Genomic DNA, 24,908 nt, shown 5'->3' on the forward strand with positions numbered 1-24,908 from the left:
AGGAAACATATCTTCACCCATAGAGTGGTGAGCCTGTGGAATTCATTACCACAGAAGGTAGTTGGCAGTTGAGTTGGACAATCAACCATGATCGTGAAGAATGGCAGAGCAGGCTTGAAGGGCCGAATGTCCTCCTCCTGCTCCTGTCTTCTATGTTTCTTTATTTCTATGGAAGGACAAAATGTGTCGGCGCAGGCTTAGTGGGCCAATGGGCCTGCTCCTGTGCTGTATTGGTCTTTCTTAGTGACTGGCTGTATCAATTAAAATTTGTGAATGGAATTTCATTGAAAGTGGGACAGGTGAAGAATGGGATCTATGGATAAGGCTTCACTGTCACTTATGATAAGTTTACAGACATTTCTCTGATGGGAATTGTATCTTATGGAGTTACAACACAAGGTTAGTTTTTAATTAGCTCAACAGATTTTTAACCTTTTATTCATTGCTTATGCTGAGCTAATTTATTGGGTGATAATTTTATTCGATTGTACAAATCACTGGCTTTTCAGACCAACTGTGAAAGCATGATATTTTTCTGGAGTGCAGGAGGTGAATTTAGTTGGTGAAGGTTCCGCATGGTTCTGTGCCTGTCACTTTTCCAGTCACCTGATGTGTTCTCTTTTCTCCAGAGGTGCCTCTCGGAGCTGACTGCTACCCACTGGAATTAGCAGACAGTCAATTCCGACTGTTGTTTTGCCTATGTTCTACAGCAGTGGAATTTGCAGGAAGTCCACATGACTCTAGCTATGTCTGCAGCTCATCACCTTCAGGAGGAATGAGCTCAGTCAGAGTTCCACAAAATGAATATTCAAGGCGATCCAAAAATGAGAATGTAGTTTTCATCCACCAGCAAATGCTGTCAATTGGAGTGCTCTCCCGACAGATGGAGCAACATGATAGTTCTGGGTGATGCAAGCTGACTGCCTGTTACAGAATGACTAGCACCCCTCCACCTTGTGGTGCCATCTCTCTCTTTTTGCTCACCTGAACAGTGCACACATTGTCAGTGGGGCTTTCATTGCCCCCGCTTCCCTTGAACTGCTGGTTGACCCTCCTGCATCAGCAATTCATCTGCCTTCCATAGTCCTCTATTGGCCACCACTGGGAGGATTTCACCTAATTTCCCTCCTCATCTTTCCTTGTTGGAGTTTTATGTTCGCTGAATTTGGTGTCACATCACAAATTGTCAGATTTACTGAATTTAGCTTCAAAACATGCTGTGATGGGATGCAAACTCACAATCTCTGCTTTGTTAGTCCCCTACCATTATAACCATAGTAAACACCTTGGACATCCTATATATTTAAAGCACTGATTGTGTTGTGTATCCACATGGCTGTGAAAGCATGAGCGCAAGAGATAAATATATGGAATAGTTTAGTCAGTGTGCATGTATTCTAGGGTGACCATGTTTTTATGCCAGAAAGTCTCAAGCTACAAAATGACCTCATGCGTTGTTCCAGTAGTGCCAAGTGCTGCTTTAATTAAAAAGAAAAATCTGATAACTGCATTGTTTCTGACCACAGCTCACACAACTCATGAAGAATGTCAACTTGGTGAGGACGCTAGTGCCAGATGCATGTCGGAAGTTTTGTCAGATTGTCATATGAGTCAAAGTCTCAAGCTGGCTTAATGCCAATTTGCCTGTTTTGATCTCAGTTCCTTTTTTTAACCAAACATGGCTGACCACAAGTTAAGCAGCAGTTGCAGAGAATGTTCCTTCCCCAACCTCCACCAACTTCAACACCAGCACCATTTATAATAAAGAATTTGTAAGTGAACAAAGACAGAATTTGCTGGAAAATCTCAGCAGGCCTGGCAGCATCTTTGGGGCGGTGTGGACTTGTTGGGCCAAAAGGGCCTGTTTCCGCACTGTAAGGACTCTATGATATGAGAGACTGCCAGATCTCCGAAGCTTTTCCAGAAACTCCTGTTTTTGTTTCTGAATTATGGCATCCGCAGTTCTTTCAGTTTTCAATTTAAAAGTGAACCAGCCTGTGGGCTGGTTGCTTATCATTTAGCATCGGGTAGGTTTGCGTTTGTGGAAGAGTTGGGTATTTGGAGGGGTTCTTTCAGTTGCTAAGCCTGCAGGGAGGCGTTGCTATGAGAAGGGTTGTGGTTGCTATTTCAAGAGCTCTCAGCACACCACCTGCTTTTAGAAGCATTGCTCACAGTTTTCCCTAGGTTATGGCAGAAGGGAGGAAGCAAAGAATAAAACAAACTGCTTGCTGTGATATGAGGAAGGGATCTCAGTCCACAGATCTGTGCCAAATCTTGGAACTAGTTGAGAGCAACTGGACATGCCATTTACTGTAGCCCTGAAATGTTTGCGAATGGATCTTTCTGGGCTGGAAGAAGCAACATAATAAACATCCTGCAGTTTATAATTCTTCAGTGCATTTTAGGAGGTGACAGAGCAATGTTAACCCATGAGAGAGCTATTTATTAACTGCTCGTGTCCTGCAAGTTTCCCCTTGGTGCTGGGCATTACTGATTGTGTGTTGTACACGAGGTGATGTCCCAATGTATTGGGAACAGTTGCTTCCTACATGAACTGACCCTCATTCAGGTTTGGGCCTTGCCACCATGGATTTGGCATCATTGTCAGGTGGAAGAGGGGGAAGAAGAAATGGGAAGCAGCTGACAAATTCACACTTCAGAACTGCAGATGCTGGAGTCAGAGTCCTGATGAAGGGTGTAAACCCAAAACATTGACTTTCCTGTTCCCCTGATGCTGCCTGACCGGTTGTATTCGTTCAGCTCCACGCTGTGTAATCTCACATTTCAGAGTACCTGTCGCTGAGCTCATTATTCGATTCTGATTCCCCCGAATGCAATCCAAGATCGTCTCTATTTAGCACTATACAACTTAGAGCAGGGTCTGTACCTTAAGTATCCAAGTAATCTGTTGGAGCACAATTTGCTGGACTGAATCTCCTTTTGAGCACGGTATCCACGGTCATGATGGCACCAGTGGGGACTGCAAGCTCACAAGCTTATATTTCATAATCACAGCCTGATTTTCCGCATCAGCAATCAGAATTGGGTCACTTCACCCTGTGGTGCCATGGAAGCTGAGGTATTGTCAATCAGAAACAGTTTTATGATCGGACCCACATGTATTCTCAGAGGACACCCACCACTTCCATCTGGTGCAGGATAACCTTTGGGTTCAGCACAAAGCTCTGTGTTAATTAGGAACCAATTCCTCTGTAATATGTGATAGTATCAACAGAATTCTGGCAGATGTACTAATTTGTCAAATAATTTTATGTGCATGCCCATCAATTTGTTTCTATTCATTACTGCTTTAAAATCTCTTGCATGAGTTCTCTGTGTCATACCTCAGCTTCCAGGGAATTGGCATCCATCTGATATTTGTCCCTGCCTTGGCTACTGCCTGTTTATGCCACCTGACTTGATCATATGCCGATTCTGCCTCTATCTTGCTTTCTAACTTTTCTGTAGTTTCAGTATGTTTGCTGGAGGCTTTGAGTGACAGCTTGAGTGATGACGTTACCTGTCCTCAGCCTTCTGCATCAAGGCCTTCAACCCCTCGCTTCAGAGACTAGCAAAAGGAGAGCTTTTAGATTTTTTGCAGTTTTAAGGAACATGGTAGGCTTGGGGGAAGGAAGTATAGAAAAGCAAGGCGTACAACTACTGTAAAATGTACACCCACCCCATCACTCAATCACACCAAGTTTAATATTCCATAGATGTTTTGCTCCAAGTCTAAGTTGGTTACATTTTAATTGACAGGTACTCTGGATTAGTTTACACATATCGTGTTTTCAAGACTCCTACTGATTCATGGACTGTTGAGGTAAGTGTAAATGTTAATCTTTAAATAACCTTTAACATGTTTATTTGAATGTTGTTTACATTGTCTTTCCAATGCTGCTTATGTCCTTTACGCTTTGCATATGGCGGCTTTCGACGCAAGGTGGTCACGGACTCATTTGACAGGAAAAGGAATGAAGAACTGGGCCAAAGGGGTGGAATAGATTGGATCATATGCTGTGTGGATGAGGGGATAAGGTTATGCCATCTTCTGTTATGCCAGATGTATCTCCCTGATTATGGGGGCACAGGGTCACTTCTGACAGTGATTTTGTCAAGTAACTGTCTAAGAAGGAAACCTAAAATTTTGGTACACCTGGAGTTCAAATTTGTGGCTTTTTGTTATCTTTTTCATGTTGACACATTGTGCTTTACCAGTGAACTTTTTATTGGAGTTGATAATGTGACATTTCATGGTGTATGGAACTACGAATACAACCAACATACATTAACATAATATCACGGCACAGCTCTAGGTCTTGACAAGGTAATTCAAAATTTTAACCCTTTTCTTTATCAAAATAATTTGTTATATTACCTGATAGCTTAAATAAAAAGAAAATTACACACGCCTTTGAATTTTCCTTTCTGATATGTGGCATTTACAGTTATCAGAAATTGAGACAAGTCTCGTTTCAAGGATTGGAATTCTTTGTGTCCATGCCAGATGTGATTTTTGTGGGTAGAGGCACAAAAAGAAGGGCGAATGCTCAGCTCACTACCTTCCCACCCACCCCAGAGTTCACGCCATTATTCGGAGAGAAGATGCGTGCCAGAAGCAACAGCTTTCCAACCCTATTTAAAGAAATAATTAGTCACTCTCAGGACATGGGTGTTGCTGGCTAGCCCAGTATTTATTCTTTATCCCTAATTGCCCAGCAGGGCTTCCTCGCCTCAAGGTAGTATGCAAATCAGATGGGCTTTCACCCTGACAGTTGCCGTGGGTACGCAAGTCATTATTAGACTCCTAATTTCTTTTTAATTAGCTCACGTTCTGCTATCTGGCATGGCTGGATTTGTTCTGGGGTCTCCGGGTTAATAGCCTAGTGCCAAAATCATTAGATCGTCAGTTCTGCCATTAAAGGACAACTGAGATTATTAAAAACCCAATGTTAGCCTGCATATGCCAGAACACTTTTGGCATGACATAAGAGAGCATTGATACAGTGTGGAGCTGGAAGATTATAGCAGGTCAGGCAGCATCAGAGAAGCAGGAGAATTGATGTTTTGTGTTGGGACCCTTTCCACACCCAGGTGATAGACCTTCCTCCACTTCTGTCTCCTCTGCATGGACTTTAAAACTCACCTCTCCAAACCACCCACACCCCATCCCCTAAGGTGAATGAATGTTTTCTACTGACTGCCCCTTTGTTGCCAAGGTTCAGGCTTCCATTGTGCCTTCTTCTTGGGATTGCTTCCATTCCCGGCAGCAGCCCCCCAGTCTGTGCGGAGTTTGCACATCCTCCCCGTGTCTGCGTGGGTTTCCTCCGGGTGCTCCAGTTTCCTCCCACAGTCCAAAGATGCGCAGGCTAAGTGGATCGGCCATGCTAAATTGCCTGTAGTGTTCAGGGGTGCGTGGGTTATAGGGTGATGGGTCTGGGTGGGATGCTCCAAGGGGCAGTGTGGACTTGTTGGGCCGAAGGACCTGTAGGGAATCTAATCTAATCTAATCTAATCACCCATGACCCAGCTCTGGCACTGGTCAAAGTTGGAAGCCCCGTGTTCCACAATTTAACTCAACTGCAGCACATTAAGACTGGAGAGCAGGCTTCTATCAGGACTGTTGGCTGGCTGCTGCTGTCGCTTCCAGTCTGCGCTTGCTCCTAAAATTCTGCCCTTTTTTTTCAGTGCTGCTGCAAGTGACGCTGCATTTTAATCATTAAAGTGGAAGATAACTCTAAATGCCATCACAATAAAACATTCTAAATTTGTCAGTTTACACCATTTTCAGATAATGAAATGAATTTACTGATGTGCACAGAATAGTATGTCGGGTTTGTTTGAACTTTCTGTATGGATTTAAACTGGACCAGTCACTCAGAGGACATGTTGGTGGATTCAGGGGTCTTCAGATCATCATGTCCATGCTGGTCAGAGAGCCATAGAGTCATGGTGCCTGACAGCACAGAGTCAGGCCCTTCAGCCCAAACTGATCTGTACCGACCAAAATGTTCATCCATGTTAACCCCATTTCCCCGCACTTGGCCCATATCCTTTTAAACCTTTCCTACCCATGTATTCATCTAAATGCCTTTTAAATGTTGCTAATGTACCCACTTCAACCACTTCCTCTGGCAGCTCACTCCATATGTGTACCACCCTCTGTGTAAAAAAGTTGCCCCTCAGGTTCCCATCTGTTCTTTACCCTCTTAACTTAAACTGATGCCCTATAGTCCTCGATTCCCCAACTCTGCATTCACCATATCCATGCCTGTCAAGATGTTATACACTTGTATAAAATCGCCCCTCAGTCTCCTACAGTCGAAAGACAAAAGCCCTAGGTTATCCAACCTCACCCGATAACTCAGTCCCTTGAGTCCTGGCAACATCCTTGTAAATTTCTTCTGTACTCTTTCCAGTCTAATAATATGCTTCTTACAGCAAGATGACCAAAACTGAGCACCATACTCCAAGTGTGACCTCACTAGCATCCTGTACAATTGCATCATAACTTTCTGACTTTTATAGTCAGTGCCCTGACTGATAAAGGCCATTATGCCAAAAGCCTTCTTCACTGCCCTGTCTACCTGGGACTCCATGTTCAGAAACCTGTGCCTGAACTCTAAGGTCCCTCTGTTCTACTACACTCTTTAAGGCCCTACCATTGACAATGAGAGTCCGACCTTGATTTAAGTTTCCAAAATGAATTACGTCACACTTACCTATATTGAACTCGATTTGCCATTTCTCAGCCCACTTCCCTAGCTGATCAAGATCCTTCTGCAATTTTTTATAACCTTCCATATTGTCCAAGGTACCTCCTATTTTAGTGTCATCCACAAATTTACTAATCATGCTTTGTACATTCTCATCCAAATCATTGACACAGATAACAAACAGCAATTGGCCCAGCACCAACTCCTGAGACACACCACTATTCACAGCCCTCCAGTCCGACAAGCTTCCTTCCACTGTTACCCTCTGCTTCATACCATCAAGCCAATTGTGTATCCAATTTGTCAATTCTCAAGGAATTTCATGCAATCTAACCTTCCAGAGCAGCCTACCATGTGGAATCTTATCAAAGGCCTTACTGAAAGGCCTTACATCTACTGCTCTGCCCTCATTAACCTTACTGGTCACTTCATCAAAAAACTCTAATAAATTTGTGAGGCATGATTGCCCACGCACAAAGCCGTGCTGACTACTCCTGACTAATCAACCCTGTCCTTCTAAATATAACTTATCCCTACGAATCTCCTCAAGTAACTTACCTACCACAGATGTTAAACTTACTGGTCCATAATTCACAAGCTTTTCTTTGTAGCCCTTCCTGATTAAGGGCACAACATTCGCTACTCTCCAGTCTACTGGGATCTCATTCATGGCTAACGATGATGCGAATAATAGCCATCAAACATCTTTCTGTTCTGATTTCCTTTGGCTCAGCATTGGGCCTGTAGCCTAAATCCAATGAGCTTCCAAACACATCCCTGAAAGTGGGAGTGGGGTGGAAAAAACCACAAAGAAATTAACTGCAATTTAAGCTTCCTAATTGCATATATTTAGACACAATGATGAATTTGTACAAATGCTGGTTAGGTTAGTTCTGGTGCTTTATGACAACCTGACCATTCCAACATAGAAAGAATGTTGATTGAAACCGTAGAGTGTATATATATATATAATTCAGATCTAGTGAGAATTCACTCATAGTGATCCAGAGGGCAGTTAAAAGGTAACTATGATACTGTTAGTTTGAAGTCACATGTAGACCAGGCCAGATAAAGAAGGCATATTTCCTTCCCTAAAGAACATTAGTGAACCAGATGTTTTTACAGCAGAATATACTGGCTACACTGTCACCGTTAGGTTTACATTTTGCTCCATAATTTTTTATTCAATTCACATTTTGCCATCTGCTAAGGGACTTGAACCCTTGCCCCAAGGATATCAGCCTGGTGTTCTGGATTATTAGCCCAGTCACATTATCATTATGCCACCATCTCCCCAAAGTGCTGTGGAGTTATTAATTCAAAATTGTTATCTGTAGAATGAAGCGAGAAATTTGGGAACATTTCCTCACTCTAGTTTGTCGGAGCATGGAATGTTTTTGCTAATGCAGACATATTCTGTCCCCATTGGGGAGGAGCTGCTGCAGTTTGCCAGCATCTTCTGTACCAAGCCTGTTTTCATTTCATCCTTGATTTGATTTCAATTCCATCTTTCCTGTTTTTGTTCAACCTGTAATTTCCTTGTCTTATTTTAATTATTTTATTGAAGTGACTGAGGTGAGCTGTTGTGTCATTCCACTGCTGTTTCCTCTGTATGTTTGCTTAATGTTCCAATTCTTCTGTCCTACTAATAGGTCTTTTATTTAACAGTTCAGATGAAGGATAAACACTTGAAATATCAACTGTTGGTTCCTCCCATGGAGGTTAACCAGCATTTTCAGTTTTTTTTTCAAAATTTCACCATCTGTATATTGCTTTTGATATGCATGAAAGATAACCTTGATGAGTGGTTGAAGCCAAATGACAAAATGTTATAAAGACTGAAGAGGCAAACGAAATTCCTGGAATAATTCTGAAGTGGGTTTCCTTACTACTGCCTTTCATAAGTGGCGTTGTCATGGAGATTTATGCTGTCTGAGAATGGCAACATGAATTTGTGCTGCTAACAGTTGGAACTTGTTTAAATTCAAGCCAGTAACTGTTGATGACAAATGTTTTCTCTTTTATCATCACAATGCCATCTAATTACATTGTTAGAAAAATGATGGGGATCAGCAGTTAAGTAATCTCTTATTAGACATGTAATTAAATATTTTAATTTCTATGCCTGCCATTACATGAACAGTTGGTTGCACCATTTGAAAAGTTATGTAAATGGAGATTATGACTTTATTATTGCCAGCTCAGTGCAAGTGCCTTCATATGGTTTCATTCTGAAGCAACCATGCGTGCCCAACGATGCCATTGCTTTCCAGCTTTCAACTTTCAACTCACCCAAGGAAGTGAACTTGACTCCTGTCTGTGAGAGATAATGGGAACTGCAGATGCTGGAGAATTCCAAGATAATAAAATGTGAGGCTGGAAGAACACAGCAGGCCAAGCAGCATCTCAGGAGCACAAAAGCTGACGTTTCGGGCCTAGACACTTCATCACAGAGGGGGAAATTTCCTTCCCCTGCAACTGCAGGAAATGCTACACTTGCCCCCACACCTCCTCCCTCACCCCTAACCCAGGCCCCAAGATGACTTTCCACATTAAGCAGAGGTTCACCTGCACATCTGCCAATGTGGTATACTGCATCCGCTGTACCCGGTGTGGCTTCCTCTACATTGGGGAAACCAAGCGGAGGCTTGGAGACCGCTTTGCAGAACACCTCCGCTCAGTTCGCAACAAACAACTGCACCTCCCAGTCGCAAACCATTTCCACTCCCCCTCCCATTTTTTAGATGACAAGTCCATCATGGTCCTCCTGCAGTGCCACAATGATGCCACCCGAAGGTTGCAGGAACAGCAACTCAATTCCTCCTGGGAACCCTGCAGCCTAATGCTATCAATGTGGACTTCACCAGTTTCAAAATCTCCCCTTCCCCAAATGCATCCCTAAACCAGCCCAGTTCATCCCCTTCCCCCACTGCACCACACAACCAGCCCAGCTCTTCGCCCCCACCCACTGCATCCCAAAACCAGTCCAACCTGTCTCTGCCTCCCTAACCGGTTCTTCGTCTCACCCATCCCTTCCTCCCACCCCAAGCCGCACCCCCATCTACCTACTAACCTCATCCCATCTCCTTGACCTGTCCGTCTTCCCTGGACTGACCTATCCCCTCCCTACCTCCCCACCTATACTCTCTCCACCTATCTTCTTTACTCTCCATCTTCAGTCCGCCTCCCCCTCTCTCCCTATTTATTCCAGTTCACTCTCCCCATCCCCCTCTGTGATGAAGGGTCTAGGCCCGAAACGTCAGCTTTTGTGCTCCTGAGATGTTGCTTGGCCTGTTGTGTTCATCCAGCCTCACATTTTATTATCTTTGACTCCTGTCTGTTCCTTGCTTACATGTTCTGCAGGCACAGGGTCAAATTTCACATGTACATTGGCAACACCTAACCCATCCTTTTTTTTGGATGCCTTGACTTCCTTTGAGCTTTCACACTGATTATTCTGTTACAAACTATTAGGTTAAGGCATAAAATTCGCTATCTCAATATCAGGAAAACCAAAATCTCATGCTTTGATTTCCAACAACCTCTGACCACTGCTCCTTAGTCTCTGATTTCAACTTTTTCCTGGTCAATGTCTCTGGTAGAACTAACAAATTCATTATTGTTGTACCTTTAACTGAGCTCCAGACCCCACACCTTATCCATAATTACAGCTACTTAGTTCTGCAATAATATTTGCCTGTCTCTTGCCTTGTTCATGCTGTTCTCTCCTGTAAATTGACTACTTGCCTTACTTTACTACTTGTTGGTTCAAAACTTAGTTCAAAACTTAGGCATGCAGTCTAGGCTGAATGAAAGAGCTGCACTTTTGGAGATGTTACCTTTAGAACAGAATTTAAATGGAGGCCCTATCTGAATGCACAGGGGATGTGAAAGATCCCATGGTAAGAATCAAAGAACAACTGCGTTCTCCTGTGATTCTGTTTCACTTTTATCCCTAAGCAATATCATCATAAAAAGATTAATAGGATCTTTACCTCACTATTGTTTTGGGACTTCTGTTGTGCGTAAGTTGCTCTTATATTTACCTACATTCCAAATGATAACTCAAACTCACCCTGTTGGTGGTGAAGCATTGACGTTATGAGGAAAGGGACCAAGTGACTATAAGTCTTTCTTCTTTCTCATTACAATGCGATTTTCTTGTCATGTCCATCCTCCACTAATCAAAAACTCCACTTGCCCAAAGCTCTGTCACACATAACTAGTTCCCCACAACATCTTGTCTCTTCCTCCTGTCCTTGAGAGCTGATATTGAAACTCTTATCCATACTTTTTTTGCTTCCTGACTTGACTATTTCAGTGTTCCTTGTCTGTCTCGCATGGTTCCTGCAGGTTTTTGGGTTATTGAAGTCTCAATATCCAGTGTTCCTCCATTTCTTGTCCCTTCAAAGTAGACAAAGGGCGATTTTGCTCATCAAGCTGATTTTAATGCACCTCATTGCAGCAGGAATCTTGAGAGTCTTGCACCAGTCTCCCCTGATAAAGTCGGAGAATGGAAGGAGCTGACAGTGTTCATGACAGCATCAGTCTCCATCACTTAGGCTCATGAAGAAGCCACTTGTCATCCATTATCCAGAGATCATGGAATTTTAGTGATGGTTTAGGGATTAAGTGACATACTGTGATCCCTCAAAAGGCAGCCCAGTAAACTCTTCAAAGTTTTCCATTAGCCTTCTGTGGTATTGGATCCCTCGTAACCCAGCACTGTGTGCTGGATTGGAGCAGGAGTGGGGTTCCTCTGTAAATCATGGCCTTCACCCTGACTCTGATACCTCACCATGCTGTGAGTTCCATCCCTCCTTCACAACTTAGCTCACCTTTGGCCTGGAGTCCCTTATCAACCTGGACCTGTGGAGGGTTCATAGCTGTCAACTGTCACTGGAGGTAACAATAACCTTCCAGCCTCTGAGTGGCCATCAGTTGTCAGTGGGCAGAACCTCTACTGCCAAACACCTCGGTCACAGTAAAAGTCCGGTGAGAGTGAGGGTTGACGGGACCTCCTCATGAAGACCTTGTGAGGGGTTTGCCACTGAAAGTCACCCTCTGTCTTTGCAACTGATACACCTCCTGTGATCTGCAGCCCACCCTCATTGACCTTTGACCACAGTTCGCACAATGATCCTGGATCTTGGATAGATGCATTGCCACAAGCTGCCACTAATCCCACTGGCCCTTGGTGCATGAAGAGCAGCTGGTAGCTCTTAGAGAGTGTGGTCTTTTGGCACCAGGATCCTCAGTCTTGAGGATGGCCCAACAATAGGCACTTAAGTGCAAGAAGGGAACATGATTTCATTGATCCTCTCCCAAAGAACAGATGGGAATTCCCTGCTGATTTGCTGACCAGTGGGTAAGACCCTTGTGAGCCTGACAGAATCCCACCTACTGTGCCATGGTGTCCTTGTAAGAGTTATTCAGTAATTTTTCCATTTGCCTTGATTAAAATTATAAGTGTTTATTGAAAATCCCCTTGGAAGTCACTTCTGAATCTGCTTCTTCCATCCTTGTGGTTGTAGCATCTTTCAGCATTAAACATAATATTTCTCACCTTGTGTTTGTTTTTTTTGCCACTTATTTTAAATCAGTGTCCTTTGTTATTGATCATTTTGCCACTGGAAATGCTGGGCAGAATCTTTCAGGGGTCTGAGTAATTTGGGCCTTGGTAAGTTTTGTGGAAGAATTTCTTGAGAAGTCAAGTAAAACCTGACTCAATATCGGGAGTACCTTCGTCCATCTACATTTTTGACAAGTGGGCAAGAAGGGCTTCTCACAGGCAGCAGTGAATTGCCACTTAAGGAAGTTTATAACTTGTTAAGTACCTTGTTAATGGCCCAACACACTTCATTAATGTTCAGTTGCAATCTTACCAAGTGGACCGAACAAGCTAGATGTTGAGAATTCTCAAAATGGAAATCAGAGTAGATACTCAGCAACTTCATCTCACTACTTGCTCCAAAGATCTTCCATCTTGGACACTAGGCACCACCCGAAAGCACACTCTTTGGGCACTCACCACAATACCCAATATAGGTATCTCATACGTGCTGGCTTCTAAAACCCACATGGCACATTTCCAATCCATTTAATGTAGGCTTCTGCACTTCATCGCTGCACCTTGGGCTGTACCAGGAACAATCATTTTAGTGCTGAAATAAGGACACAGCATGCTCAGGGACATGCACCCAGCTCATGTACTAGACCAGACTTGCTGTTTGCTTGCTGTTGGAGTGCTCACAGCAGCACTGAGTTTACTTGGATGCTCACAGTCCCTGTTGCCTTGTACTGTTCTAGCAGTTTCATAGCACACCAGAGTAGTGACCAGAATTGAGGACAATATTTCGGGCAAGATCTAATCAGTGTTCTTAGAAAGGTTTAGTCTAACTTCACAGTTTTTGCCCTCTTTACCTTCAGTGATAAAGCCAAAGATTCTTATAAAAAGCTTCTACAGCTTCTTGAGATAATGTTAAAGATTTGGGTATGTACAACTCCAGATTTCTATATTACTGTAGCCCTTTTCTGGACAAAAGCACAAAAGGTCATTCAGTCTTTCCAGATACATATAACCACTCAAGTTCCAGTATCATCCTTGCAAATCCTTTTCACAGATAATAGGAACTGCAGATGCTGAAGAATCCGAGATAACAAAGTGTGGAGTTGGATGAACACAGCAGGCCAGGCAGCATTCTAGAAGCACAAAAGCTGACGCTTCGGGCCTAGACTCTTCATCAGAAAACTTTTGTGCTCCTAAGTTGCTGCTTGGCCTGCTGTGTTCATCCAGCTCCACTTTATTAAATCCTTTTCTTAGCTCCTTGCCTTTATAACCTTGTTACAGTAGGTAGATCTGAAAAGTGCATACTACTCCAAAAGTGGATTTACCAAGCTACTATACAAGCTTAACATAATGCACAAAGAAATTGATCTAAGCTCTATGAAAGGATCATTTAGCTTCAGAAAACCCCTGATGCACAAATGCAGAATGTTGTTAGAATTCTAGCTGCATCCATTACATGAATTTGCTTCCACTTGTAATGATCCATCATTCTATATAATCTACTTTTAAAACATTCTGATCATTTGCACATTGCTTATTTGAGTTCTCACTTTCTTTCTTCTGACATTTAAATTCAAAAATTGCTGCTGAACTTTTCATCCTCTCTGTATTCTCACTGTTTTAAAATCCAATTCCATCACTGTGTTCCTCATTCAAATTCATTATCATTTAGGTTCTTGAAATTGTGGAATTCTATATTTCCCCTTCCTTCTACTGTTACAGTATTAGGTTGGCAATAAATATTGCCTTTTTTTTACTTAATATGTCATTTCAGCTACTCCTTTCACTCCATTGGGATTGTACATAATAAATCGAAGTCCTTCACTGTGGATTGAAGCCAGTTAAAGAACTGAAGCATTTTTGTCTGTACTGGATTATTCATTGGATGCTTTCTTTTCGATGCTAGCTGCATTTTTCAAGTTACAGGGAATATGCATTGCAATTTGGCTAGTATTCATGGGTCAAGATGAGGCAGGGACATGTGTGGTTAAGGAAACAAAAGCAGAACATGTTGGAAGCAATCAGCAAATCAGGCACACCATCTGTGGAGAGATATAACAAGTTGATATTTCAGGCATAACCTTCACTTCAGTACGACTCGTGCAGTATTTTTCATTCCTTTCCATCTTTGCAAAATAATCTGCTCACAGGCTACTAAACCCAATTCATTGCCTGTTTGTTTTAGCCATCAGCCTATTTGTACACTTGGAATATCTTCATGTATTTCTGTTTCGTCTTTAATTATATCCTTTATTCATTGTTTTGGTTTTTCCAGTTTGCATAACTTTACTTTCCCTCCTTTTCTTGGCCTCTGCTACAAAGTGGCATTGTCATCTATTTCCCTGATCTTTCGAAATATTAACTAATCCTTTTTCCTTACATGTGCCGGATCGACTTGCTGTGCCTTCCAGCGCTTCCCGTCCTTATTTTGTATTCCCTGAATTTGCAGCTTTTCATTTCTCTAATTTAATGCCATGAGTGACAGGCTTCTCTTTGAACTAAATTCCCTGACATGAAAATGTGATAATCATTAGCAGAAAGAAATTGTCATGGCATCTCTTGAGGATCTAATATGAGTGCAGTATGGTTAAACTAGAGGAGTAAAATACGTTTGGAGAGTGGGAGAAGTGATGCAGGTCATCAATAATGTTTTTTGTAGTAACCGGATTCAAATGTTAACAAGATAATAAAATGTGAGTCTGGATGAACACAGCAGGCCAAGCAGCATCTCAGGAGCACAAAAGCTGACGTTTCGGGCCTAGACCCTTCATCAGAGAGGGGGATGGGGTGAGGGTTCTGGAATAAATAGGGAGAGAGGGGGAGGCGGACCGAAGAGGAAGAGAAAAGAAGATAGGTGGAGAGAGTATAGGTGGGGAGGTAGGGAGGGGATAGGTCAGTCCAGGGAAGACGGACAGGTCAAGGAGGTGGGATGAGTTTAGTAGGTAGATGGGGGTGCGGCTTGGGGTGGGAGGAAGGGATGGGTGAGAGGAAGAACAGGTTAGGGAGGCAGAGACAGGCTGGACTGGTTTTGGGATGCAGTGGGTGGGGGGGAAGAGCTGGGCTGGTTGTGTGGTGCAGTGGGGGGAGGGGACGAACTGGGCTGGTTTTGGGATGCGGTGGGGGAAGGGGAGATTTTGAAGCTGGTGAAGTCCACATTGATACCATTAGGCTGCAGGGTTCCCAAGTGGAATATGAGTTGCTGTTCCTGCAACCTTCGGGTGGCATCATTGTGGCACTGCAAGAGGCCCATGATGGACATGTTGTCTAAGGAATGGGAGGGGGAGTGGAAATGGTTTGCAACTGGGAGGTGCAGTTGTTCATTGCGAACTGAGCGGAGGTGTTCTGCAAAGCGGTCCCCAAGCCTCCGCTTGGTTTCCCCAATGTAGAGGAAGCCACACCGGGTACAGTGGATGCAGTATACCACATTGGCAGATGTGCAGGTGAACCTCTGCTTAATGTGGAAAGTCATCTTGGGGCCTGGGATAGGGGTGAGGGAGGAGGTGTGGGGGCAAGTGTAGCATTTCCTGCGGTTGCAGGGGAAGGTGCCGGGTGTGGTGGGGTTGGAGGGCAGTGTGGAGCGAACAAGGGAGTCACGGAGAGAGTGGTCTCTCCGGAAAGCAGACAAGGGTGGGGATGGAAAAATGTCTTGGGTGGTGGGATCGGATTGTAGATGGCTGAAGTGTCAGAGGATGATGTGTTGTATCCGGAGGTTGTTGGGGTGGTGTGTGAGAACGAGGGGGATCCTCTTTGGGCGGTTGTGGCGGGGGCGGGGTGTGAGGGATGTGTTGCGGAAAATGTGGGAGACGCGGTCAAGGGCGTTCTCAACCACTGTGTGGGGCAAGTTGCGGTCCTTGAAGAACTTGGACATCTGGGATGTGCGGGAGTGGAATGCCTCATCGTGGGAGCAGATGCGGCGGAGGCGGAGGAATTGGGAATAGGGGATGGAATTTTTGCAGGAGGGTGGGTGGGAGGAGGTGTATTCTAGGTAGCTGAGGGAGTCGGTGGGCTTGAAATGGACATCAGTTACAAGCTGGTTGCCTGAGATGGAGACTGAGAGATCCAGGAAGGTGAGGGATGTGCTGGAGATGGCTCAGGTGAACTGAAGATTGGGGTGGAAGGTGTTGGTGAAGTGAATGAACTGTTCGAGCTCCTCTGGGGAGCAAGAGGCGGCACCGATACAGTCATCAATGTAACGGAGGAAGAGGTGGGGTTTGGGGCCTGTGTAGGTGCGGAAGAGGGACTGTTCCACGTAACCTACAAAGAGGCAGGCATAGCTGGGGCCCATGCGGGTGCCCATGGCCACCCCCTTAGTCTGTAGGAAGTTGGAGGAATCGAAAGAGAAGTTGTTGAGGGTGAGGATGAGTTTGGCTAGGCGGATGAGGGTGTCGGTGGAGGGGGACTGGTGGGGCCTGTGGGACAGGAAGAAGTGGAGGGCCTTGAGGCCATCTGCATGCGGAATGCAGGTGTATAGCGCAACACATCCCTCACACCCAGCCCCCGCCACAACCGCCCAAAGAGGACCCCCCTCGTTCTCAAACACCACCCCACCAACCTCCAGATACAACGCATCATCCTCCAACACTTCCGCCATCTACAATCCGACCCCACCACCCAAGACATTTTTCCATCCCCACCCCTGTCTGCTTTCCGGAGAGACCACTCTCTCCGTGACTCCCTTGTTCGCTCCACACTGCCCTCCAACCCCACCACACCCGGCACCTTCCCCTGCAACCGCAGGAAATGCTACACTTGCCCCCACACGTCCTCCCTCACCCCTATCCCAGGCCCCAAGATGACATTCCACATTAAGCAGAGGTTCACCTGCACATCTGCCAATGTGGTATACTGCATCCACTGTACCCGGTGTGGCTTCCTCTACATTGGGGAAACCAAGCGGAGGCTTGGGGACCGCTTTGCAGAACACCTCCGCTCGGTTCGCAATAAACAACTGCACCTCCCAGTCGCGAACCATTTCCACACCCCCTCCCATTCTTTAGATGACATGTCCATCATGGGCCTCCTGCAGTGCCACAATGATGCCACCCGAAGGTTGCAGGAACAGCAACTCATATTCCACTTGGGAACCCTGCAGCCCAATGGTATCAATGTGGACTTCACCAGCTTCAAAATCTCCCCTCCCCCCACCACATCCCAAAACCAGCCCAGATCGTCCCTTCCCCCCACTGCACCACACAACCAGCCCAGCTCTTCCCCTCCACCCACTGCATCCCAAAACCAGTCCAACCTCTCTCTGCCTCCCTAACCGGTTCTTCCTCTCACCCATCCCTTCCTCCCACCCCAAGCCACACCTCCATCTCCTACCTACTAACCTCATCCCACCTCCTTGACCTGTCCGTCTTCCCTGGACTGACCTATCCCCTCCCTACCTCCCCACCTATACTCTCTCCACCTATCTTCTTTTCTCTTCCTCTTCGGTCCGCCTCCCCCTCTCTCCCTATTTATTCCAGAACCCTCACCCCATCCCCCTCTCTGATGAAGGGTCTAGGCCCGAAACGTCAGCTTTTGTGCTCCTGAGATGCTGCTTGGCCTGCTGTGTTCATCCAGCCTCACATTTTATTATCTTGGATTCTCCAGCATCCGCAGTTCCCATTATCACTCAAATGTTAACAACCCAAGTTTTGAAACTGGGAGGCAAGGAATAAGCGGAGTGTCATACTACACTTAACACATAATAGGGCTGTGAAATATGTTAACAGGTGAGGGTGCAAGTATGTTGAAGGGAAAGCATGTATGTGGCCACTTGAGCAAATAGATCAGCATGGTCAGCAGCATGCCAGGGATTTTCTCAACTCCATGATTGCCAGCTGGCAGCACTAACCTGAAATGCAGCCCTTATAATTGGCAAATTTTGGGGCAGAGCAGTTAAGGTAAGAAATTGGCAGGTGGCCCTTGTCTGACTAAAGCAGCAGGAATATGTTTTTTTGGGCTTTATCCTCTTCATGAATATTCTTTTGTTTTAATATGTTTACACAGACTGCACCTGGAGTACATAAGAGGTTGTTTCGTAAAGTGAAGAACTTAATTGCTGCGTACCAGAAGGAAAACCAAGGCCTAGCAATACCTTTACTGTATCCAGTGTACAAGCAGAAAGGTATTTATATTTCCTTTACATTTATCTGAACTGAATGTTCCGAAATGATGCTTTAGTTAAAAAAAATCCCTTTAATCATATTTTTGTTAAATTGATTTGTTCACAACATTGAAAATATTATTGAATTTCTTTTTCAAAAAAAAAAGAAACTCCAAATTTATAAGTCAAGTCTATTGATCAGCAAAGTTAGTACAAAGAAATCTCTAACTTTAGCCGACCTGATGAAGGGACTATACTCTGAAAGTTTGTGATCTCAAACAAACCTGTTGTACTATAATAAAATGTGAGGCTGGATGAACACAGCAGGCCCAGCAGCATCTCAGGAGCACAAAAGCTGACAATTCGGGCCCGAAACGTCAGCTTTTGTGCTCCTGAGATGCTGCTGGGCCTGCTGTGTTCATCCAGCCTCACATTTTATAATCTTGGATTCTCCAGCATCTGCAGTTCCCATTATCACTGTTGTACTATAACCTGGTGTCGTGTGACTTCTGTCTTTAGCCCGTTAAACAATTGTAGAGCTGATGTGTCAATTTCTCCAGGATCTAATGCATTGAATTCACCAACAGTTTTACCAGCTGAAGTCATGATTATAACATCAAATTTTTACTTGTTTTACAGGTGTTGAAACAGAAGAAGATTATCTCATGATGCAACCGGCTGAATGATTCCATGTTCTTTCTCTAATTTCTGAAGTGATGTTGGATTGAACTTAGTATACGTACTTGCTATTGAAATGGGCTGCAGCAGTCATCCTGAATATGTCTTCTTTGATTCTTTGCTGGTCTGACACTCTCAATATTCTAAATATTGTGTTGTTTTTCTAGAGTACCAGATGCTTAACTAGCAATTCCTGTTCTTGATGTGTGCTCGAATCAAAGCTCTGGCATATTTCAGTACTCAAGTTCTTGATGAAGCATAACGCTCTTATTTCATGTATTTATTTATCTGTTTTCCAAATTTGTTCAAGAATGGATCTCAGCAACTTCCATATCTATCTAAAAGCACTACTGACATTCCACCAGAAAAAGAAACCAAAAGAAGTTTATTTCTTTACCACTTGTGTGATTTACTTTAAAAAGACTTTTTGTTGAGGCTGCATTACTGTTGGTTATTAATAATAGCACGTCAGTGAGAAAAAAATGAAAACATATTTACATTGTAAATATAAAGAACCTGGTTTGTACAGGAGATGCCCTGTTTTCTCATTGCTGTGAGAAATTGGTCTCTTGGGTTTTCATGCTGTCTCTCAAAGGTTATAGCAGGAGATTGAACACCTCCTGTAGAAGCTCTAGGCCAATATTTTGCCTGAAACTAGTGACAAACCAATTTCTTTCAATAACAACTGTATGTGGATGCGTAATGTATGCAAAGATACAGATAGCTGAACAAACCTTGCTCAGCTCAACAACAGTAACATCACAGCATGACATTCTGGCTCTTAATTAGCAGTTAGAAGATTATTATATAGTCACATAATGGGTTGTTACATGGATGCCACATCAAAACTTAATTACAAGCAGTAATAATACTTCAATATCAATCTCCTTTCCTAAAATGATTTCTCCCTGAATTTGGTTAAGACCTGTTAGTAATCAGATGAAATTATTTCATGCCCAAGAGCCAGTTGGGAAAGTTGTGCATAATATTAAAAGAAAAAGATATGGCAAGTAGATTGAAGTGAAAGACAGGCTTGAGATATGAACTTATGATTAGGAAAAAATGTTCTTGTTATCTACTGAAATGGATTGCTACTGAATCTTTTCTAAAGTTGTTTCTATGAAACATAAGATACATTACATGTTTTTGTTAACTGATTGAGCCAACGTCAAGCAATAATTGTGTTCCCTTTATCCTTTCTTTTCTCATATTTTCTGCTCCATCCAAGTTATGAAAACTGTGCTATGTAACTCGATGCAATGAATTCATCAAATTATTCGATTAGTTGTTTGAAGATTTACCAACTTGTTTTGTTTTCACAATTTTCATCTGGAGCTGTTCAATTTTTACTCAGAAAGTTTCTAAACTGGTAATTTTTAAAAACATTGGAAGTGGAAAATTAAAAAGTTGCCTTTTGATTTCTATATTCTAATCATTTTATATTTGTACTTCACGGTTACTTATGTCTTGATGCAGTGATATTCTGTATTGTGCATACAGTACCTTGTTCTTTTCTTGTGGACATCTTTGACATGATTGTCCTGCAGGCCATTGAACTACTTTGATCACCACTGTTCTGTACAGCCCAACTGTCTTTCTGTTTCCAGATCTGTCACTGATCTCATGTTGTCTGGAGATTTTCCATCAAAATTTTCCCACCTTATAATACTGCAGCTCTGCACGGTTTTCTTCTATCTTCCCAAATTTACAAACAGGTCTGCCCTGATAGACCTATAGTTTCGGTTTGTTTCTGTCTCTCTGAGCTTAATGTTTTCTACGTTGACTGTACATTTTCTCAACTTGTCTAGTCTCATTTACATTTTTGATTCTTCTATTTTTCTAATGGCATTGCAACAATCACTAGTTTGCTGGCCCAAGTTGCCTCCTCTTCAGTACGGGTGTCCAATCCTTCTACATCTCAATCCCCCACTGGGAATGAGGGAGGACTCGCCACTTCTGTCTCAAATGAAGTCGCTAACAGCAGCCATCAAACACCAACTGTTATCTCATTGATCAATCTCTTTTTAAACTTGACTTATTCCCTCCAAATAAATGTGCGCATAGATAGTCTTTTTGTAGAGTTTATTAAACATTCCTTGTTAAACATTCTTTGTTATAGTTCAAGTCAGAGCCTTCTCACAACTCTTTTACTGTTATATTGATTAGTATGTCAGCAATGCATCTTGTAACCCACATCCTACAAATAACAAAAACTTCAGGAAAAGGCTATCTACTAATATTCATCACAAACACACCAATTGTGACAAGTTACCTTTACTACACTTTCTCAGACCTGGTTTCCTTTAAAGACTCTATTTCATTCTCCCTTTCTCTACTTCTGTCACATCTTTTCCATCTTTTAAATGCAGTGCTTCCTCCATGCCTTCCTTTTACCCTTGTACTCACTTTTTACCCTAATTAAGGATCATATTTTGCTTTTTCTGCCATATCCAGCATGATGCCACCACCAGGCACATTTTCTCCTTCCTTCTGCTTCAGCATTCAGCAAGGACCATTCTGTCTATAAGATCCTGGTGCACTCCACTGCCAGCCAACAACTTATATGCCTCCAACTGATCCACATGGTACCTGCCCACGTAACCACAGGAGACGTAACACATGTCCTTTTACCTCCACACTCCTCCTCATTGTCCAAGGTCCCAAACATTCATTCAAGGTGAACCAGCAATTTACTTGTACATTTTTCAGTCTGCTGTACTCACTGCTCATAATGAAATATCTTATTGGGAGACCAAATATAGACTGGGTGATTGTTCTGCTGAACGCCTCTGCTCAGTGTGCAAGCATGGCTCCAACCTTCCAGTCACACCATTTTAATAAACCACCTTGCTCTCATGCTCACATTTCCATCGTAGGCCTGCTGCAGTGTTTCAGATGTTGGAATACTCCTCACTTTCTATTTAGGCTTTTCCCAGCTGCCAGGACTCAACAGAAAGTTCCATAATTTCACATCACGAACCACGTCTTGCATTCTATTTTCCCTGCCTCCCATGAAATAGCTGGTTTTCTTGGTTTTGCTTTCAGCATAGCTAATCTATGTTCAAGTGTCAACATCTACTAGTTACACATTGGGCCTATCTCATCTTGACAACCAACTCACTCCCATTGGCTTTTCCGCTGTGACCCTTGTGACCTCTAAACTGCCTCATCCTCTATCCGTCCATGATCTTCTGTTCTAGAACATAGAACATAGAACAGTACAGCACAGAACAGGCCCTTCAGCCCACAATGTTGTGCCGACCATTGATCCTCATGTATGCACCCTCAAGTTTCTGTGACCATATGCATGTCCAGCAGTCTCTTAAATGTCCCCAGTGACCTTGCTTCCACAACTGCTGCTGGCAACACATTCCATGCTCTCACAACTCTCTGTGTGAAGAACCCGCCTCTGACATCCCCTCTATACTTTCCTCCAACCAGCTTTAAACTATGACCCCTCGTGTTAGCCTTTTCTGCCCTGGGAAATAGTCTCTGGCTATCAACTCTATCTATGCCTCTCATTATCTTGTATACCTCAATTAGGCCCCCTCTCCTCCTCCTTTTCTCCAATGAAAAGAGACCGAGCTCAGTCAACCTCTCTTCATAAGATAAGCCCTCCAGTCCAGGCAGCATCTTGGTAAACCTCCTCTGAACCCTCTCCAAAGCATCCACATCTTTCCTATAATAGGGCGACCAGAACTGGACGTAGTATTCCAAGTGCAGTCTAACCAAAGTTTTGTAGAGCTGCAACAAGATCTCACGACTCTTAAACTCAATCCCCCTGCTAATGAAAGCCAAAACACCATATGCTTTCTTAACATCCCTGTCCACTTGGGTGGCCATTTTAAGGGATCTATGTATCTGCACCCCAAGATCCCTCTGTTCCACCACACTGCCAAGAATCCTATCCTACTCAGCTTTCAAATTCGACCTTCCAAAATGCATCACCTTGCATTTATCCAGGTTGAACTCTATCTGTCACCTCTCAGCCCATCTCTGCATCCTGTCAATGTCCCGCTGCAGCCTACAACAGCCCTCTATACTGTCAACGACACCTCCAACCTTCGTGTCGTCTGCAAATTTGCTGACCCATCCTTCAATCCCCTCATCCAAGTCATTAATAAAAATTACAAACAGTAGAGGCCCAAGGACAGAGCCCTGTGGAACACCACTCACCACTGACTTCCAGGCAGAATATTTTCTTTCTACTACCACTCGCTGTCTTCTGTTGGCCAGCCAATTCTGTATCCAGACAGCTAAGTTCTCCTGTATCCCGTTCCTCCTGACCTTCTGAATGAGCCTACCATGGGGAACCTTATCAAATGCCTTGCTGAAGTCCATATACACCACATCCACAGCTCGACCCTCATCAACTTTTCTAGTCACATCCTCAAAGAACTCGATAAGGTTTGTGAGGCATGACCTGCCCCTCACAAAGCCGTGTTGACTGCATTTAATCAAGCCATGCTCTTCCTGATGGTCATAAATCCTATCCCTCAGAATCCTTTCTAACACCTTGCAGACGACAGACGTGAGACTTACTGGCCTGTAATTGCTGGGGATTTCCCTATTTCCTTTCTTGAAGAGAGGAATTACATTTGCCTCTCTCCAGACCTCAGGTACAACTCCAGTGGAGAGCGAGGATGCAAAGATCTTCGCAAGTGGCGAAGCAATTGCATTTCTTGTTTCCCAAAGCAGCCAAGGACAAATCTGGTCTGGGCCTGGCGACTTGTCAATCTTAATGTTTGACAAAATTTTCAGCATATCAGCTTCCTGCTCTTCAAAGGTTTCATTCACTACAAAGTTCGTTTCTTTCATAAAGACAGAAGCAAAAAACTCATTTAGGGCTTCCCCTACCTCCTCAGACTCCACACACAAGTTCCCTATGCTATCCCTGATCGGCCCTACTCTTTCTTTGACCATTCTCTTATTCCTCACATAAGTGTAAAATGCCTTTGTGTTCTCCCTAATCCGTTCTGCCAAGCCTTTTTCGTGCCCCCTCCTGGCTCTCCTCAGACCATTTTTGAGCTCTTTCCTCGTCTGCCTGTAATCCTCTAGAGCTGAGCTTGACCCTAGCTTTCTCCACCTTATGTAAGCTACATTCTTCCTTTTGACGAGAAGCTCCACCGCTCTCGTCGTCCAAGGTTCCTTTATCTTACCCCTTCTTGCCTGTCTCAGAGGGACATATTTATTCATCACTCGCAACAACTGTTCCTTAAACAGTCTCCACATGTCTATAGTGCCTTTACCATGGAACAATTGCTCCCAGTCCATGCTTCCTAACTCATGTCTAATCGCATCATAGTTTCCTCTTCCCCAATTAAATATCCTCCCATTTTGCCTAATCCTCTCCTTCTCCATAGCTATGTAGAACGTGAGGCAGTTATCGTCACTATCACCAAAATGCTCTCCCACCACAAGATCTGATACCTGCCCCGGCTCATTTCCGAGCGCCAAGTCTAGAATGGCCTCTCCCCTCGTCGGCCTGTCAACGTACTGAATTTGGAAACCCCTCCTGAACACACCTTACAAAAACAGCTCCATTCAAATTTTCTGCTCGAAGGAGGTTCCAATCAATATTGGGAAAGTTAAAGTCACCCATTACAACAACCCTACTGCGTCCACACTTTTCCAAAATCTGTCGACCTATGCTTTCTTCAATCTCCCTGCTGCTATTGGGGGGCCTGTAGTAAACCCCTAACGAGGTGACTACTCCCTTGCTGTTCCAAATTTCCACCCATACTGACTCAGTAGGCAGATCTTCCTCGACAATGGAAGCTTCTGTAGCTGTGATACCCTCTCTGATTAGTAGTGCTACACCCCCTCCTCTTTTTCCCCCCTCCCTATTCTTTTT

At 43.8% G+C, this 24,908-nt stretch overlaps 1 protein-coding gene across 1 annotated transcript in view; it reads left to right on the forward strand.

The window, feature by feature from the left end:
- The window catches only part of sh2d1aa (SH2 domain containing 1A duplicate a), a 48,114-nt gene extending 24,573 nt beyond the window's left edge, over nt 1–23,541 (forward strand). The window contains exons 2-4 of the mRNA XM_048544664.2: nt 3,760–3,823; nt 18,280–18,397; nt 19,016–23,541. Coding sequence (XP_048400621.1) covers nt 3,760–3,823; nt 18,280–18,397; nt 19,016–19,062 — 229 coding nt within the window. The 3' untranslated portion in view covers nt 19,063–23,541. The remainder of the gene's footprint in view (nt 1–3,759; nt 3,824–18,279; nt 18,398–19,015) is intronic.
- Nucleotides 23,542–24,908: the final 1,367 nt, after the last annotated feature.

The sequence above is a fragment of the Stegostoma tigrinum genome, chromosome 15 (genome assembly GCF_030684315.1).
Source record: "Stegostoma tigrinum isolate sSteTig4 chromosome 15, sSteTig4.hap1, whole genome shotgun sequence".
NCBI classification, from domain to species: Eukaryota; Metazoa; Chordata; class Chondrichthyes; order Orectolobiformes; family Stegostomatidae; genus Stegostoma; species Stegostoma tigrinum.